This window comes from Penaeus chinensis, chromosome 14, assembly GCF_019202785.1.
Source record: "Penaeus chinensis breed Huanghai No. 1 chromosome 14, ASM1920278v2, whole genome shotgun sequence".
NCBI classification, from domain to species: Eukaryota; Metazoa; Arthropoda; class Malacostraca; order Decapoda; family Penaeidae; genus Penaeus; species Penaeus chinensis.
The window spans coordinates 14,288,091-14,308,090 of record NC_061832.1 but is presented as its reverse complement, the minus strand read 5'-3'; the positions used below and the strand labels follow the sequence as shown (position 1 = coordinate 14,308,090).

The window sequence follows — 20,000 nt, the reverse complement described above, 5'->3', positions numbered from 1 at the left end:
GAAAAAAGAAGATAGTTCAACCCAGACTCAGGATTCTGCATGACAATAACTCTTCTCGAATATCACAACTAAAGCTAATGCCCTTTTGCAGCCAATCGGCGGGACACCAAATGCGACTTAGCTTGCGACAAGTCCATCAACGCGGTCTGTGGCAGCGACGGCCGGACGTACCGCAATCAGTGCGAACTTGAGGCCACCGCTTGCACGAAGACCAGTCTGATAAAGCTCAATAATGGACCATGCCGTAAGTTCAGACCTGTGCTTAGACGTCGCTTGGATGTCCGTTTATATGAGGGTAGATGTGTTAATAGTTACATGTAGATGGGCGGGTAGATGGGTAGGTGGAAAAATCGAAAGGAGGTAAGTAGATGGAGAAATAGATGATAGATATGTAGGTAGACAGATATAATATCATAAATGCCTTAATTACACAAGCGGTGGGATCAGCTGGCAATGAATTAGATGGTGTTTCCAATTCTAGACTTCCTTGCTACTGGTGAGTAAGTGCCTGGTGTATATCAGCCTTGTGAAGTGAATCGATACCGTGTCTATTAAGCATAAAATTAATCATACTTATATCAGTTGGGCTTTTCCACTTGGCATTTTACCTCTTATGTTTATTTTATAAATCATTTTATCTGTTATTTAGTCATTCGGATACAAAACGTAGTCTGATACTCATGGTAGTCTCTGTTCGGTATCCATTAAATCTCTTTAGTTTAAATTTGCTTGTTACAAAATAAGGAAATAATCATTTTTTTCAAATTCATATTGGCCATACCCATACCAGCATGTGAGAATGCATGGGCACAAAGAAATTTATTCTCAGATAGTAACCAACACCGATCAAAGGAAAATTGAAGATATTTTACTCAAAGCATAGAAAGTATGGCTCAACATGAACCATGCAGTAGAACAGATTGAAAAAAATCAGAAATTCCAACATTTAGTTTTGGGTCAAAAGTTTTATATCTGTGCTCTTTTATTAACAAATGTCAGAATGCATATGCATGAAGATTAGAATTTACTTAACACTTTCATTGCAGTGCATATGAAGTTTATAGTTGTTACAGTGCTCACTGAACACTGGTAGTTTCAGTACAAAGTAATCACATATGCCATTCACATTAAAAGGATTCTTATTCTGGTAATACTTAATAAAAATAATATCTTCCACAGAGGAGCAGCAAGGGGCACGTTGCGATACAGTTTGCCCAAATGTAGTGGAGGAAGTATGCGGTGACGACGGGAAAACTTACAGAAGTCACTGTGATCTCATTGTGTTGTCTTGCCGTGCCAATGTACGTGTTAACAAGGCTTACGATGGACGTTGTTAGTGTGAAGAAGAGGAAAATAGGAGGAGAAGGGAAAGGAGGAGAGAGAGAGAGAGAGAGAGAGAGGAAGAGGAGAAGAAAGAAAGAAAGGAGGGTGAAATATTGTGAAATAGGCAGTTTGGGTTTAGTGATATATCTGGGGGATATGAGTAATGTTTATTTTCCTTCAATGAATGATAAATATACAATTTGGTTGATTGAGCTTGAGCATGAGCATTTTACAAGTGCAGACATATAATATGCAAATAATTTTTTAAACATAATATGCAAGTAATTTTCTAATGACTGAAAGACAAATGTATTCTGCATTCTTGTGAAAATGAAATCATATGAAATGCATTTTGGAATAAAATCTAATACATGTGTTTGTGTATCTTACATATAAAATATAACTTAAAAAGAGAAGCAATTTTGGATGTTTTTAACCAGCGCTAATTGGCTGGGGAAATGTAAACAATAATTATAGAAAATGAGCAAATCCAGTTGTATTATTTTGAAAGTTATTTTACCAATACATGTGTATAATATGATTTTGTTATATAACCCACTGTTGATGGGATGAAAAGAATTCATACCATGTCCATTGTCCTTTTGTGTATTGATTATCTTTACACAATGATGGCTCTATTAGTGTTCAGTCACAAAGGAGTCAATTACTAGTCCTACCTAGTTCACCTGCTTACCCTTTTCCTTATTATATTTGGAAACATTCTTTTTTATATTGTATTGGTATTGGTACTGCTAATAACATTTTAATAGCAGTATTAGCTCCTTGGTGGCTGAAGATTTGTGGAGCCATCTATGTGCAAACAAATTTCACAAAAGAAAATGACAGTAGACAGTGAGATTGCTTGGCACCTTTGAGTTAACATGGCCTTATTTGAGTCCCACATTTTTATGTGGTACTCTTGAATAACAAGAAGTTTTCCAATCCAGGTCTCTTTCTTTTCAAAAGTTATATTATAACATGGATACTTTTTACTCCTTCAATATTATGAATCTCCCTTAAAATATGAGAGTTTTATATATCTAACAAAATAAAATAGACTTAAAAAAGGTTTCATAGTTAACAACAGTAATTTTTGTTGTAACTTCTTGGAATAAAGATCCATTCTACAACGATTCCCCTGGCTGCGATGCAGTCTTTCCTCTGTCAACTTCCTTAGCCTGTCAATCTGTTCTGTGGTAATCCTACTGTTTTTGTGTATTTCATGTTCTAGGATGAAGGTTTGGTTTCAATTATTCAGCTGTTAGTTTTATGATATTTTTTCTTATTCCCTCTTGTGCTAATCAAAATCTGCTGAGGTCTGCTGTTTTAGCAACATGATAAGCATACCTTGTGAAAACAGTATAAGCTAAGTATGTACAATATAGAGCTCTTGGAACAATAAAGCACATGTAGATGCATTCATTAAAAGGAACTTTGGTAAAGGAAGTGAGTAGAGGTGTCTGTTACTGTTATAGTTATGTATCATGTTCACGTCTCTGTTTAAAAAAGGAAGTTTCATTAATATGGGATAGACATTGCTTGTTGGATTTTACCCTAAATATTTAAAGAAGAAGAAGAAAAAGCTTTTCATAGTTCTTCATGTACAAATATGTACATAACCCAGAAACAAGAATATATACACCTACATCCATTGTCTGGGAATATGGCCTACCTTTTAAAATTCTGTAAAACATAATCCCTAAAGACTGTAATTCCCCAGCCCTCCTTTGCCCATTTTACACACCAGAGAATGTATATCTTAAAAGGGGTGGTGTTAAATAGTTTCTAGACAGTAGAGCATCAAAAGCTGAAAATGTTATCTCTCAAGCATGGAAAAAAGTATATAAAACACATGTAACAATATAAAACACATATTTATCATGATTCACAAAGCAATATTTACAAGTTTTATAACAAAAAGAAGAACAAAATAGATTTTGCTCAGTCATGCTAGGTGATGAGTACAAGCTGGAAATGGGGCTGGGGAGTCCTTGGGGAAAGCAAAAGGTGAGGTGGCTGTAATGGTCTCTGAGCCTTAGAGTGGGGGTAGCAGAAAGGGTGGGGCAAGAAGCCACCTAGACACATGGAAGAATGCCCAGGTTGGTAGAAGGAAGCATAGGGATGTGGGGGTACAGTTCTTCATGGCAGTAAGGCTAGAGAAAAGATGCCAGATGGTACTAGATATGCTAGTTTACACTCCCTACTTCCCTGTCCTCCCTCCTTCTCTCACTCATCTGTCTGACTGTCTGTCTCACATATTATATATATATATATATATATATATATATATATATATATATATATATATATATATATATATATAAGAAATAGCACCTATGTTTATTTATAAACATTATAACACTGCTTTGAAACCTTTGTTGGCTGAACAGAACATGCCATAAACAATGTTTCTATAAATACACCAATGAACTGAAATTGTTACTGGAAAGAAAAAAAAAAGGAAGAAAGAAAGAAAAAAAAATATAACCAAGCTATGAGAAGAGTTAATGTACCATAAGCATACACCATATGCTTGGAACAGGTGAAATCCCACAAGCATTTATTCTGATCTTCCTTTAACCCAATTCACATAATTTTCCAATTATATAAATTCCGTACTTTTTACCATTCCAGACATTTAATATATATAACACAAGAGTAACATATGAGCAATTTATTACATTTTCCTTTTTATATACACTTCCTTTAACAAACACAATTTTACAGAATACATCTACGTACCAAATATTTTCCACACAATTCTATGCTGTCTGTAAACAGCTTTCATTGTGCTTATATACAAATACAAATATATAATGCATATGTATACTGCTGATTAACATAAAATAGATAAGAAAATAGTGCTGCTATACTGTCCATTCAGTATTTTCGTAATCTGACAATGATTTGAGTTAAGAATGCAATTATACACTGACTAGTTGTTCAATATAACCTTTACATATATTCAATGGAATAAGCAAATATCAACAAGTTTGCAAGGTAATGCAAGAGAATCCCGATGAAAAACTAAAAGCTTTACAAGAAAAAAAAAAAAAAAAAAAAAAAAATCTAGACAAAAAATTCTTTATAATTTTACAATTAAATTGATAGAAAAATAGATTCTCTGATAAAATTCTACCTCTATCACTATCAAGATTAAGCCTATTATTTCACAACTGTTCATAAAAAAATAATAATAAAAATAAAAAATAAGAGCAATTAATCCATACTAAAATCAACCTCATAATCCCTCAGAATAAATACAACACATTCAACATAATGACAACGAATAATGACTGGAGGATAATTATAACAATCCACACCACAGATGGAAACAGCAAGCGTTGACGAAATCTTGCACGAGAACTTGTATCCGGTTGTCTCGGATAATCGGCTCTGAGCTCTCCCCCTTCAGCTGCTTGTTAACGCAACACAAGTCCTAAACAAGGAATAATAAACACTTGAATAAAAACGAGAATGAATTTGTGATGATAAAGAAAAGGAAGAATTAAAAGATGGTAAATTACATTTTTGAATTTGCATACTACCAAAGCTGCATTTATGTACAATCATCACAAATCCTATATATTGGAGAAAAAGAAAGAAAGAAAAAAAAGAAAAAGAGAGAGAGAATGAGAGAGAGAGAGAGAGAGAGAGAGAGAGAGAGAGAGAGAGAGAGAGAGAGAGAGAGAGAGAGAGAGAGAGAGAGAGAGAGAGAGAGAGAGAGAGAGAGAGAGAGAGAGAGAGAGAAAGAGAGAGAAAGAGAGAGAAAGAGAGAGAAAGAGAGAGAGAAGAGAGAAAGAGAGAGAGAGAGAGAGAAAAGGCTAGAGAGAGAGAGAATTAAGTCAGTACATCACCCTGAATTTGTACATCACAAAATTCTAAATACTGAAAAAAGTACTAAAATGGCAAACAGAGAAATACACTTCTTAGAGCCAAATTCTAGGACGTAAACTCAACTTACAGCTTTCTGCTTGTAGAGGTCAACCGAGAGCATCATGAAGGCATCTGGACACGAAGGACTCAAGATAACGTTGTGTTGAACGTTGCCATCGCTTGAGGTTAAACTCCTAAGCCAAGTAAGAGTGAAGCATTATAAAGCTTTATAATATGCATAATGTAAAGTAAATACCTATATATCATTACATACTAATATATTTTCACATATTAATAAACTTTGAGAGATTAGACTACAAATAAATAACCTCATTTCTGGCTAGAACACAACAAAATCATTCTTATACTGGAGTAAGGTAAGTAAAATTAAAGCTTTACCTGTGTCTTTCCTGGTACTTTGCTTGCAACACTCTAGTCAAGGTCTGATACCACTGGAGTGGCTTCGTGATAAGAGGCAGTAACTGTGGATCAACTGAACTCAAAGGCTCAACTCGCACTAAACTCAACAGTTCGCTGAGCTCCCTAAAACTCAAACCACCGAGAGCCTGAAAGAAGAAAACCGTATAAATCTAAGGAAACAATTCTTTGCGGTGATCTATGCAAAATGTGATGCATTTTCTGCTTTTTCATATATCTGTATATAATAAAGGTGTTTGCTATTTTGACAGTCAAATCTTCACTGATAAATAATAGGAGATAATGACAGTTTGACACCTAACCTGGCTAGGTAACTTCTGCCTATCTTCATCTCGGAGACTTGCTGTCAATCTCTGCCACAAAGAGTCACGTCTGAAAGAAATTATTAATATTCATTAATCATACATAAATATATACTTACATGCTTAAAAAGTATCCAAATCTAATTTGTATAACATATGAATTTATACACTCCTTCACTCATACACACTTACACTCACACATTTACTCATATACTCTCACAATTTAAGACTTTAACACTCACTCACTCTTGCTGTCTCTGTCTCTCTCTCTCACCCACTCACTCATTCACTCTCACTCTATTATCTACACTTTCACAATACATGATGGAAAGAAACATAATAAACATAACAATAGTAGTAGTAGTAGTAAAAATTATAATAACAACAACTACAATAATAAAAATAATAATAATCAAAAAAATATCTACCTGCAATGTATCTTTGCTTGATTGAAGATATGCTGGATACGAGTCCTCGCTTCTTCAGCTTGATTCAGGAGTGTTTTCTGCATTGTCTCTTCATATACTGTGTAGTAGCCAAGGTAATTCACACTCTCCAGCCTGGAATGTCAAAGTATTAAATATTAAATCCCACATTAAAATAGAAATTCAACAATCAGCATCAAAATATATAATTAAAATGTAGAAGCAAGTAATCATAAAAATAATAAGATTATTGAAACAAAGTTATTACTTATATATGTCCAATAATAACTCATTACTGCCTGGAATGGTATATATGTACATTCCATGAGTTCAGTTTATTAACTATGTTTATACATAGTTGAACCTAAAAGCATTTAGTCACTGAAGAGTCTATCATCAGTCCTACCTACTAACTGTTTACCCTTTTCTTGACTTTTGTAAATATTCTCTTTCATCTGATATTGCTATTAGTATTGTTGATAACACTAATGAGTATACTGTCAATAACAATAATAGTAATAATAATAACAGTATCAGAAACAAGCAGTTTTCCCAAAAACCCAGGAAAGAGGAAATCAGATGTGGTTATATAGGCCTACTACCTAACTCCTTGGTTTCTGAATACTTGTGGAGCCATCTATGCATAAACACATTTCACAGAAAAAAAACAAAAAAACTGCCTTGGATATTACATGTTCTCAGCAGCAATGAGTTAAATGCAAAAACATTCCCAAGAAGTTGGTACAAGTAAAACCTCTCCTTTCCTTCCTGTACCTTTGCACCGGTATGTGAGAACTATTATTCAGATTAGCTCAAACACATCTTTATTTCTCCAAAATTAAACCTGGGCTTTCAATTTACTCAAGGTATTTGACATTGAAATAAAAACGAATGCATGATCTAACAAAAACAACAACAACAAAAAAGCACCTACTTATTTAATATAGACCTTTTTTTCTTTTATTACTTTACAGATTTGAGAAAAATTACAAAAGCTGTCAAAGACTTCTTCATGTGAATAACCCAAATGAACCCCATAACATAATCTTTGAGCCCTACTGCAAAACAATGATCATAAAACAAATCAAAGAAATCCAAAACAGCATCAGGATGTCCTACAAGCCACAGCTGACACTGACCTTACATTCCATCACGCGCACCAACAGACACGGAAACCTCACCTGATCCCTATGTACGACTTGACAGGGGGTGGCGGATCACTTGAGGTGGTGGAGGTGTGGGTGGAGGAAGACAGGGCAGGTGGGGGAGGCTGCATCCCCGGGGGAGCTTGGAGATGGCCCCCCGCCTCCGTGAAGACCTGGCCGGACATTACAGGGGGAGTGCATGACCCGCTCTCATTACTGCTCTCTGAAAGGGGAGGTATGTGTGTGACACTAATTACAAGCCTTAAATAAGAAGAAGAGAAAAAAAGTAAAAGAAACCATTAATATGTACATGAATAAACTAAGCCTAGCCTCTATCAGCTGTACCTGGTTGAGAAGAGGTCGCAGTCTTCCAGTGTCCAAGTGACGGTGCTGTTGACACTGTGCGGAATTTGCCCATTTTCTTTTCAAGGATACGATTTGGATACATCTCTCTGAGGGGAGGGAATGGAAAAAGTATCCTCAATAATCAACTTTCATAATAAATATTTCTTGAACATTCATCCATGCTTAGTAGTATAATTTGTGAGTGCTATAAAATTTGAGGAAGAAGAATAAGAATAAGAAAAAGAAAGAGAGAGAGAGAAAAAGAAAGAAGAAAGAAAGAAAAACTTAATATGGGATTTTCACATAAATTTATCAATGATATAGCCTTCAGTCTTTTTGTACCAAACCATGTTAAGAAAATCAATAAAATAACCTTTAAGTTATTAGGGGAAGACCCATATATACACATGCTTTGCAAGGCCTTGCTAGAAAAAGAAAAACAAAACAGCAAGTCCCATGATTAAGATTTTCATCCATCATACCGTCTACTGGTTAAGATGACATAGAAGTTGAGATGCAGGACATTCAGCTGCTGGTCTGAGGACTGGGCATCGAGTGTCGCGTTGTGGGAGACCAGCAGAGTAACATCATAGTCATCAGAAACTCTCTGGTCATTGGCATCACTGTAGTGAACACGGCATGTCTTTGTGTGGACTAAGACAAATTCTGTATATTGCTGAAAAGCAGGTTAAATATTGCTCTGTAATTATTCATAAAGTTTTATAGCTTATCAGATACAGATTATGGGGCCAAATGGTAACTCTATTTGCCATCTATTTCTAAGAATACAAGACACATGCACGAGGATAACCTTATTAAAAGTATCCAAATCTTTTAATTCTAAACCATCTTGCAACAGCTCATTTTAACTAAATTGCAGAGAAATATGAAATGTTATATAAAAAACTGTGATACTGGATTTGCCAACAAATTCTGTGACAGTATTATTCAACAAAGTTCAGAAATTAAGAAGGAAATTCTCTAAATGATTTTTAACTGATTACACAAAACTAAAAGTATGCTGATATTCGAAAATTTCCGGGGACTTAATTAGGAGAAATCTAGGATGAAATAACTGTAATGTATTCTAAAATATATGTAACATACGCCTGTAAATCTTATCGAGAATGGAACATAATTGTGGTGATGGGAGGATGTTTACCTAAATGTAAATCTTGATTTAGGTACTTGTATATACACTAAGATGCCTCACAAACAATTCTTCTTGACTTCACAAAAATAAACTTATCCCATTATTCAAATCTGTATACAGCTACTTCCTGAAGCATTTACATAGTATCTTTTCCTTATGTTCATCAATTTTTCAGCAAGAAACATTTGACATGTTTAAATTTACCATGTCTGCTGTTGGATCTAGGATAACAGGTGTCATTCGCAGGACTCTCATCTTGTACTGCTTCTCACGAGCCAAGAGATAATTATACAACTGTTCACCTGGAGAGCCAGTGTCCTCAACGGTCAATTCACCTGAAGATGATTTCATATTAAAAATTTGTGCTGAAGAAAGAAAACATTCTTGTAAAGAGATCAAAGTTTTCCTAATTTACTGTCAGAAATACCACACCAATGGTATCTCCTTCTTTGGATCTTATATCAATTTTAATATAGTTTTATGTTGCCAACGGTATTTGTAATCAACTTCTAACACAATAAAACTGTACATCACAACTATTAGTTATTATGACAATGCTAAAAGGAAAACTTATATTTGTACAAACCTGAATATATGAGGTTTCTTGCAAAGTTTGGTCCTTTGTTGTAATACTTAATGAAATCGGAGAGAAAGGAAGACAAATGGTATCCTGGTGTGAACAGGAGCTGGCGGTCTGCAACATAGGCACACACAGCCCGCAGGTGAAAGTCGTAGGTGAAGGAATGCATGTGCAACAACACCTTCACGTTGTCCACTTCATCCAGGAAGAAATTGATGGCAAACTGCAACACAGGGAAGTGATGATGCATATTACACTGTTTATATTTATATTTTCTAGCTCCAGTTGTCTCTTTATCTCCCTGAAATAATTTAACCTTTACTGCTGAAGAGGATATATAAATAAAGTCAACATCATAACAGAGAAGATTACAATTTATCTTTAGTCTCAAGCAGCAAGCTTACTGTTAATTCTGGCACTATTTTTTTTACTTCCAAAGATCTGAGACTTCTGGGCAAAAAGGCTATAGATGTTCGAAGAGAAAAAAAAGGATCTCAAGATATGTAACAAAATGTTTTATTATATATATCAAACAGCTTCTTTTCAAGTCAACTTTAGAAAAAAAAATTTAACACACGGCACAAAGAAGGTAATTGCCCTCAGCAATAAGTGTAAAGTTGTTAAACCAAAAATCAAACATTAGTACATATCTAATATTAGTATTAATAATTCCCCTGAAAACTTAATACAAAAATCAATACAATTTACCACTATTATCAAAAGAAAAAACAGTCTTTCTAGAAAACAGCTGAAAAGAAGACAGCAGTTTCTATGGCTCAAGGATAACTCAGGGGGGGATCTTTTCCCTGATAATCAAGAAGGTAAGCTTTATTACCACGGGGTCAGTACAGTGGAAAAAAAAAAGCAATTAGCCACAAAGCACACAGGTATATATATAAAAAAAAGGGGAGGAAAATAAAAACAGATATACCTAATTCATGACCCAAAGAAAATTCTCAGATTTCTATGTACACAGTTTATAATCCATCATCCCACATTAGTTTGACCTGAATGTAAAAACAGGTTACAATCTCACTGAGAACACACACAAATAAATCAACAATATAGAATAAAAGGCAGATGTATTTGTACAACAAAGTTCTCCCTCTTTATTTCTCCTGATCATTCTAGAACCAATCATTAGTAAGTGAAGGGCTAATGCTTTGATAAATAAATAAGTAAATCAATCAATAAATAAATGCAATCAATAAAGAGATAAATAAAATGCAATAAATATTTATGACAGAAAAATAATTCTAATTGCATTATAAGCTTATTCTACAATATATTAAAGCTTTATCTCTCCTAATATCAGTACTATACATTATCCATTGCAAAAGAGCAAACAAACAAAAAAACATCATATAAGATCAGCTCAAGAGGAATGTGAGGAAGTCTATATTACATTATGTCTTTTCTTTTCTTTACAAAATAAAAACTACTCTTATGATTTTTCTAAGAGATTTTTCTATGTCAGTTTTATATGAGGAAAAAATATATTTTCGTAAAATCTCTTACGAAAAAAAAAGTATATATTATGTACCCATCCCTTGAATATATCACATGTATAAAGTAAAAAAAAAAAAAAAATAAATAAAAAAAAAAAAAAAAATAGATCCACAAATAAATTAAATCTGCAATTAGCCCTATATACATACATACGAAACTGTAGTGTATGTCTTTGCCTGTGTGCGTATGCATCTACACTTGTAAAGTCTCCTCTAAAGAATTCTAGCCACTGCAAACAAATACAAATATTACACAGAAGCATATAGGTAGTTGTATTCATACACAAAGAATCACACAAACACACACACACACGCACACCCACACAACATATATACGGACATAAAATATTGAATAAAAAGACTTTACTCCACAATGGCTACATCACTGCTGATTAGAGACTTACATGTCTGCTCATACCCTTTACATTAACTTAAGCTTTGGGGAAAACAAAATTCTAACAGCAATGACAAAAATTCAGCTGTACAAAGACACACACCTATATAATGCTGCCTAATATAATTCAATAGACTTGCGATATCTTGCACTTATTCAGAGCTATGATACTAACATGACAGCATCATACAGTACTAGCTTGTCTAAAAGTACTGTAAATGCAGCTGTAAAAAATACGAACCCTCTGGGAATAATCAACGTTATAAGGGAGGATGTTATTGTTTTAAAATGCGTTATTTGGTAAAAGTTGTTAGTTATTGTGAGGATTTATCTATAAATATATAGGAAATTCAGTTTAATAGTGTTAAGATCAGGATACAGAGCCAGTCTGAAGACTCACAGAATATTTACACTAGTGAGCTGACCCTGGGAGGCAGGTATGGCTTCTGGTTTTAGGAACTCACTCTCTCTCCCCTTTTCATTATTAGTTTTTCTTATATTTAGAGAGAGGATATGATTGAGTTTGAGAGAAAGATTGAGAAAGAGATCGAGAGATTGAGAGAGAGAGAGAGAGAGAGAGATTAGTGAGCAAGGAGGACAAAAAAGGGGAGGGATTAACATCACGAATGAACCTGTCAAATCATATATAATCACACATCCCAGTATAGTTTGTTCCTCAACACAGGGTCACCACCTTCTTAGCAAAACTACTTGAGAAGAAAAAGACGGTTAGCAGTAAGAGCAGAATGAAGCAGAGACCAGACACAGAGGTAGCAATGTAGCAAAGTGCGATAAGCTGCATGGCTTACTTTGTCCTCTATCAGGTCAGGAGGGCACCCCTCAGGAAAGATAAGTGTCGCAGAGGACCGTGGTGAGGGCTGCAGGGCTGTGGGTGGACCTCTCACCACTATCCCTGATAATCCTTCTTTCTTCATATAATGAAAATAAACCTGTGACCATTACCTCCAACATGACACTCTGGTGCCACTCATCCCCATAACCCAACCCCCACTTATGATATGCTGTTGACCATTTATATCTTTCTACTTTTTGCTTGTGATATATCAATCTATTTTTTGTAATTCATTCATATGAGCATTTCTTAAGGATATATAAATCATACTAAGCTTAATGTTCCTAACTAAAGCATTTGGATATTTTTAAAGTGCCTTCAGAGGCTTAGCAACATTTCCAGGAACTGACCTACAGTGCTTGTGAACTTTGTAGTACATTCCATGAACATTATTACTGCATATAATATGAGATATACAGAATATCTGCTTGCAAGATGACTATCTAAATATTACAAAAGAGCAGAACTGAAATCTGCAATTATAGAATAGACAGATTTTTTCAAGTTAAGAAAATGTGGTACATATCTAAAATATTTCAAAAATTATGAAACTAATTCATAATACTTATAAGCTTCATCTAAGTAAGCGTAACATACGATCAGGAGGGAAAAAGTATTGAATCCTACAATCTACAGACAACAATATAAGCAGAATTTATGATGTCTCTATCATAATCTGGCAATTTTTACTGATATGTTGCAGTATAATAATGCAGTGTTTCACTGGGTAGGTAGAGAGGAAGAAAAAGAAGGAGAGAGCAAGAGAAAGAGACAAAGAAAGAAAGAGAGAAAGAGAGGGAGGGAGGGAGGGAGGGAGAGAAGGAGAGAGGGAGAGAGGTGAGAGGGAAAGAGGGTGAGAGGGAGAGAGGGTGAGAGGGAGGGAAGGTGAGAGGGAGGGAGGGAGGGAGGGAGGGAGGGAGGGAGGGAGGAGGGAGGGAAGGAGGGAGGAAGGAGGGAGGGTGAGAGGGAGGGAGGGAGGGATGGAGAGGGAGAGAGAGGGGGAGAGAGAGGGGGAGAGAGGGGGGAGAGAGAGGGGGGGGCGAGAGAGGGGGGGAAAGAGAGAGAGAGAGAGAGAGAGAGAGAGAGAGAGAGAGAGAGAGAGAGAGAGAGAGAGAGAGAGAGAGAGAGAGAGAGAGAGAGAAACAAAGACATAGAAACAGAGAAAGAGACAGAGAGAAAAAGGGATACTGAGATAGAGAGAGACATTACCTATACTAAATAATCAAGCTTTCCTTTTCATTCATAAACACGAGAGTCCGAAACTTTAGATACGGTATCACTGTAATGGTCAACAGGGTAGTAGAATTTACACAGCCAGCATGAAGTTACAGGGAGTATTAGTGACTTCTCATGTCTAATTAATCAAGCAACAGAAAATGCTGGAAATGTTTAAGGAAAAAAAAAAAAAAAAAAAAAAAAAAAAAAAAAAAAAAAAAAGAAGCAAAAACTAAAAACAAGAAATAATGACATCAAAGATACTAAACACAAAGAAATGTGTAGCAAAGAAAATGGCTCGACAAGAGCATGACAGAGCCAGTGTAAATGAAGACAGATATCCAAGCTTAAGTATGTGCAACAACATGTATCATCGTTGCATTAATTCTACTACTGTCATCGTTACTATCAGTTTTGCTATGATTTTTTTCTTATTATCGTAAAAAATCAATAAACATAATGGTAATACTCATGACAATAATAATGATAGTGGTGATAGTGATAATGATAATACTGATGATGATGGCTATGTTGATTATAATTTTGATAAAAATCATAATAATATCAATAACATTAATAATATCTATAATAATAATAATAATAATAATAATAATAATAATAATAGTAATAATGATAATAACAATAACAATGATAATAATAATGATAATAATAATGATAATAATAATAACAAGAACAATATGTGATGATAATAACAATGAAATTAATTCAAATATACAATGCTCTATATAACTTTTTTCTCCAATAATTTTATGCTAGACCAATTGGTCAAAAAGAAAAATAATCTTAGCAAATAAAATCATGAATATTCCAAAAACAAATTGATCCTACAAGAAAATTATTTGGACAAGGAACTAAATGAGTTCTTCCAGTTTGTGTAAAAAAAAAAAATTGTCATCAGTCACAGACATATCAATACTGGGAGAAAAGAGAAAATGCTCTCAAGTTACTGTTGAAATTTCCAAAATTCTCCCTCTCTCTCTTTTTTTTATTCATTTATTTATATATTTATTTTTTTATCTATTCTTTATCTATTTATTTTATTATCTTTTTAATTCACTGGAGAGGAATATGACAACAAATGAAAAAGTCAATATTTCTTCCAAAGCTAAATACCCCGGTAATTTTGGCAACGATGAAACTAAACAATGGATGGTGCAGTTGCAGTGCCCTAAATATACAGAAAAAGAGAGAAAAAGAAAAAGACAGTATTATTCATTCTACTGCATATCTGAAGACGATGCCAAACTACCTGTAAATATTACAACATGCATCAATAACTACAATTTAAAAACTACTATTATTGGGAAGAACTAAATAAATAAAACATATCAACATTCATCTCTAAGCATTTTTCTTTTGGAAAAATAAAAGAAGAGAAAAAGGTATACATAAAAAAACACCACTTACTTGAGAGGAAAGACTTGTGAATTTCTTCCCTTGTAATCTAGTAGACTCCAGGACGTAAAGCTATAATTGAAATGAGCTTTTTAATACTATATATTTACTGTTGCTTACTGTATCATCATCATGTCTATGGTATATTAATGACAATAATAAGAAAAATACAAGTGCAACTATATGTATAAAATATACGTGGTGAATATTTACGTACAAGTATGTTTCTGTGTGTGTAAATTTTTATCATACAATGTTCATATATATCAAAAGGTTCCTTTAAACAGGCAACAAACTATACTATAACCTGATATTTTCTCTATATACCAAATGGAGCACTTGCTTAAAAATGTTGATATATTTCTATGGCATTGCACAAACACAAAACATCTGACACTGGAAAGGACCTATATATACTAAAATAAACAAAATTCCTTGCTTGCCTTGGTTGAGAAATATGGCTCACAAAAAGCAATCTCCAGCAGAAGTGTTCCTCCAAGGACATTTTTCAGCAAATAACTTGGCTCAGCTGTTATCTGTTCACTGAAACGAACTCCCTTTGTGCGGAAAACCTTGTCCTCTGTTTCCCTTCCACCACTACGTCTATCAAAACAAGGAACATTTTAGACTTGTAACACAAACCATTATGATAAATTCATATTTTGAAAATAATTATATCATTTAAGTATCTAAAACAAAATATGTCTCACCCTTTCTGCTGTGGGGCATGTGCAACATTCAGTGTCAAAAACCCTAAACTCTGTAGGTATTGTATATACTCCTTCAGATAGCTAGAGCACAGAGCACCATGCCATTTGTCATCTCCACCGGTGACATTACGTCGCCGCTGCCCAGGGCTGGAAACATTTGATTTCAGAGACAAAGAACGGCGCAGGTCCGTTGGCCCAGCACCAGAGGCACTCTTCATGGAGTTACCCGAGTCATGGCGAGATCTCTGTGGAAAATGTATATGAATATCAGAGAAATTGAAAAAGTTTTTGTGAATCATAGCTAGATGCTGTAAATATGAGATGAGGTGTATTTTGAGAATAATTAACTAAATAATATAAGTATTACTAGCCTTAGGGGGGAAAAAAAAAAGAAAAAAAATATATGTATATAATATATAATATAACATATAAAGCACTTACTGGTTCTGGAGTTTTGCTTCCAAGAGGCAGAACTCTATCACAGGAAGCTTGCGGATCTGCCAGGCTGTGATCTCGAGTAGCTGCCACCTGCCAGCGCCACCTGAAATGTATTAACCCATCAATGACGGTGTCAGAAATCTCTGGGTGTCACTGGTTTTGGTGATTTCTGGCAGCCATCTTGCCATTTAGCCCGGGAGTCCGCTATGTGTAGCAGAACTTTCCCCTCGACTCGCTCTAGTACTTTGTGACGCCTATAGCCATACCCAGTGTGATGAGTCCTAATATATAATGCCATGGTGGTAATTTACTTCTGGTCATTCTTTTATATACCAAAGGAGTTTGCAAGAACCTAATTAATTTTGATAAAAGGAAGTCCCTACTGTAAAAACAGTTACAACTCCAACATTTTTCTAAAAATATGAGTGACTATTCTGAGGGCCAGCCTTAAGTTTAACTATATGCCTAATCTATACTTAAATAAATACACACAGTGCTAAATATATGATCTTATACACAATAAAGTGAAGCAGTCATCACCAATTCATTCTACAACATACCTTGGCAGGAAAAGCAGAGGTGTATAACAAACATGAGCAATGCGTGCAGTCTGCTTATAGAGAGCTAATATCTTGTCATTGAAAACTGGACTTGAATGTCCTGGTGCCTGAACCATGGTCTGCAACAGTACTTTCCGCTGATTTTCTGAAAGAGACAAATGAAAGCATAAGAGTCAACCCTGGTGACTGACAATTTTGAAAAGTTCATCATAAAAATCTAAATATATTGCACAGAGAATAATACATAACAATAAATGTCATAGGACAAGGTGAATGAAAGAATCAGACCTAAATGATATTCAAACCAAATACTAACAGTGATCAATTTACCTTTCTGCACATTTAGGCGTCTTATCTCTATCAGCTGTGTGCCATGACGAAGTTCCAAGTCTTTGAAGTTTCCAAAGTGTGAGTTCTTCAGTGGACGAGGGGGTCTACTGTCTCTGTACACATCACCCAAGTTTGGCATTGATATCACCTAGAAAATACCATGAAAATAGTAAAAAATAACTTTTTATACTATGTTTAAGAAACTGACCATTTGTTATCTTTATCATTAATTCTAATATATCTATTATTCTAATTAAAGTCTGACACTCAGAGATGCATAAAAAAAAGGTTGAGATGTTTCCAAAGACAAGATACACAAAAAGTAAAATAAAATGAACAGAAAAGATGGATAAAAAATAAATCAAAAGTAAAATGGTTAAGGAAACAACAATATTTTGGTTGTGTTCCATTTCATTACTTAACCAATCAATATTCTTGCACTACAGCTGACATTAAAACATAAATCACTGCTGAGGCACATCTCTAGCCATACACTTCCTTCACAAAACTTACCTGCACCCTCCTGTTGCCCCTCTCAGTTGCTGCAAGCATGTCTCTTCCTGGAGCCTGGTACTTTATCAGAGCTTCCACATGTCCCTGGGAGCCAACATATGGGTTATCCTGGAAATAAAATGTGACTGAAATACTTCGCTTCTGCTGTGAAGATTCAAGAATGACCTATCTTAAAATTATTATAATAGGAGGGTATTGTATTTGTGGGTAAATTTGGCCATTAAATCTTGAATAATGGCTAAATGGGTTTCATACCATAAAGATCCATTACCTGCTACCCTGCCTTCATTACTCTTTTACTTGTGTAACTGACATTTGAAACCTATCATAAAAAATCCTTTCCCCATCCCTCCATCCTTTGCTTTTCCCTCCACTCTCCTCCAATTTCTCAACCTTTTCCTCCACCTTCATTTTATTGCCTTCCTCTTCCAAATCTCTCCATCTTTTCCCTCTATTCCTCTCCAAATTATGTTTGTGCATACCTCTTTCTTCTTGTCTTGTGCCTTCCGAATGAAAGGTTGGTTGTGAAATAAACCAATCTTTTGGAGGACGACAGAAGAGAGTAAACGTGTGCGAGCATTGGACCAATGTGCCAGCTGAGTCATCGCTGTGTGCAAAGATTCACACTGATCTTTTGTCCAGTTGTAAGTGTAGATCACAAGCTGTGTAAAGAAAGAAAATAAGATGTTAAGGTGCTGTCACACTACCACTTATTCCATTAATTATTGTTTTTCCATATGAACTTTTTGAATGCAAATGTCTGGCTCTATCATACTACCTAAGTAGCAAATGTCGTCTTCATGTAAAGAAACAGGGTGCCATCTGTGGGAATCACACATGCATTCTCATACAAATCATATTATTTTAAAGAACTATAATTATGTATGGAAGACTACTATATCTAAATACTCTAGAATATTAACTTGTGTTTAAAAGAACTTCTATTTTACTTATCAAAAAAGAGAGAGAAAGAAAGAAGGAAATCAACATTCTAGAGGTATAGATCCTCTGTAGCAGAAGATTAAGATGGTAATTAGTCAGACGAAAACGGTTGCTTCCGTTTTTGTGTAGGAGTTATGATATGGCCTACAGTATGGAATTCTGTATGAAAAAAGAAGCTACTGCTGGATCAAAAATAATGAAAAGATAGTCATATATTATATATACTTGAACATAGGATAATCAGGAGGAAAAAAGTAGTATATAGCTTGTAAGTGAATGAAATATACCTATCTTCTAATAATACTAATATACAATGAAATTCTACTTTCTCTTGCTTCTAAATCATTTTACAAAATACTCTTCCATAAATCTCTCTTGCTGACTTGATGCTTAAAAGAAACTAGAAACATATGTGAGCAAAATACTTTTATACATATCATACCTCTTGCCCAAAGAGTGTAGCCAAAAGTAGCTTTTGCCGAGGAATGAAGAGTGAGTCTGTTGTTTCACAGGTCCACAGTGAACCAGCAGCTGATGGAAGGCTGGTAGGCGTGGAAGGCACAGTCACAGGAACGGATATGGGTATGGTAGATGATGCCACAGTACTTGTTGGTATGGATGACGATGGCACTGTTGGCGGGGCTGTGCCAGGTGTACTAAGACCACTGGCTGAACTTTCCAGCTTGGTAAAACTTGATTCACCACCACTGGCATACCTGCCCCTGGGCCAGAAGACCAGCGGGGGGTATCTCTGACTGTTTTTACTACCTGAAATTATATGAGATTGGATTGCTGCTTTCTTATATATCCATTTAATAGCTCAAATCATTCTCTACATAAAAAAATCCAGATGTTTTACAGTTATACACTTCATTATGTAGAAATTTGTGTCAGAAAACCAATTTCACATCATGATGATAACTGCCACAGCAAGCATCAGTGCCACTGCAGCATTATCTAGTGGTGATAGGAAACATCTATTTCTTCTGAAAGTTTGTAATACATTTATAACACAAGCATGGCAACTTTGATCCATATCACTGTAAAGATGGCACACAGAAAGACTTATCAAAACACCTATTGTATCGAGAACAAACCTTTCACTGTTGACACATAATAATCATTGAAACTGTCTTCTGAAAGTGTTGCCCACCACTGCTGATTGTTGCGGCCAATGACAATCAGGTTATTATGTTCATACCCCGTGCCTGAGTCAGACTTTAGAATCTGTGGGACCTGAAAGTATTTATTTCTTGAGTGCTATACATACAAAAAAATTATGAATACAAAATATAAATAAGTAAATCAAATTAATGGACATTCTTTTTCCTGGACAGATGCGAGTAAAGGACTTTTACTTCCAGAAATGTTGACATGACAGGATAGGAAGTGGTAACATTTTCAGCTCATGAAACATAATATATGCACTACATACTTTCTCTTCTTTGCAAGTTTTGTTTGACATTTAAACTTGCAGGCATGTCTATTAACCCATTGCCGATGGGCATGGCATGTATTTTATGTTATCATACTT

At 34.8% G+C, this 20,000-nt stretch overlaps 2 protein-coding genes across 15 annotated transcripts in view; one reads left to right on the top strand and one right to left on the bottom strand.

Moving 5' to 3' along the window:
• Positions 1-1,812, top strand: part of LOC125032484 (four-domain proteases inhibitor-like) — a 17,002-nt gene extending 15,190 nt beyond the window's left edge. Inside the window, exons 4-5 of one of the 2 annotated variants that reach the window (XM_047623644.1) lie at positions 92-244; positions 1,180-1,812. In XM_047623644.1, the coding sequence (XP_047479600.1) occupies positions 92-244; positions 1,180-1,337 (311 nt within the window). In that variant the 3' untranslated portion in view covers positions 1,338-1,812. Of the gene's footprint in view, positions 1-91; positions 245-1,179 lie in introns of those variants that run through there. The other variant, XR_007115546.1, reaches the window with a different exon arrangement.
• Positions 1,813-3,178: 1,366 nt separating this feature from the next.
• Positions 3,179-20,000, bottom strand: part of LOC125032482 (KICSTOR complex protein SZT2-like) — an 82,648-nt gene continuing 65,826 nt past the window's right edge. For 10 of the 13 annotated variants that reach the window (XM_047623630.1, XM_047623637.1, XM_047623636.1 and 7 more), the window contains 21 exons: positions 19,564-19,702; positions 18,909-19,234; positions 18,007-18,186; positions 17,525-17,632; positions 17,012-17,159; positions 16,682-16,826; positions 16,125-16,224; positions 15,684-15,928; positions 15,417-15,576; positions 14,986-15,045; positions 12,299-12,439; positions 9,594-9,810; positions 9,212-9,342; positions 8,337-8,530; positions 7,855-7,961; positions 7,546-7,732; positions 6,368-6,499; positions 5,940-6,009; positions 5,599-5,765; positions 5,288-5,393; positions 3,179-4,762 (listed from right to left, as the gene is read on the bottom strand). In XM_047623630.1, coding sequence (XP_047479586.1) covers positions 4,631-4,762; positions 5,288-5,393; positions 5,599-5,765; positions 5,940-6,009; positions 6,368-6,499; positions 7,546-7,732; positions 7,855-7,961; positions 8,337-8,530; positions 9,212-9,342; positions 9,594-9,810; positions 12,299-12,439; positions 14,986-15,045; positions 15,417-15,576; positions 15,684-15,928; positions 16,125-16,224; positions 16,682-16,826; positions 17,012-17,159; positions 17,525-17,632; positions 18,007-18,186; positions 18,909-19,234; positions 19,564-19,702 — 3,195 coding nt within the window. In that variant the 3' untranslated portion in view covers positions 3,179-4,630. Of the gene's footprint in view, positions 4,763-5,287; positions 5,394-5,598; positions 5,766-5,939; positions 6,010-6,367; positions 6,500-7,545; positions 7,733-7,854; positions 7,962-8,336; positions 8,531-9,211; positions 9,343-9,593; positions 9,811-12,298; positions 12,440-14,310; positions 14,828-14,985; positions 15,046-15,416; positions 15,577-15,683; positions 15,929-16,124; positions 16,225-16,681; positions 16,827-17,011; positions 17,160-17,524; positions 17,633-18,006; positions 18,187-18,908; positions 19,235-19,563; positions 19,703-20,000 lie in introns of those variants that run through there. The other 3 variants (XM_047623633.1, XM_047623641.1, XM_047623643.1) reach the window with 3 other exon arrangements.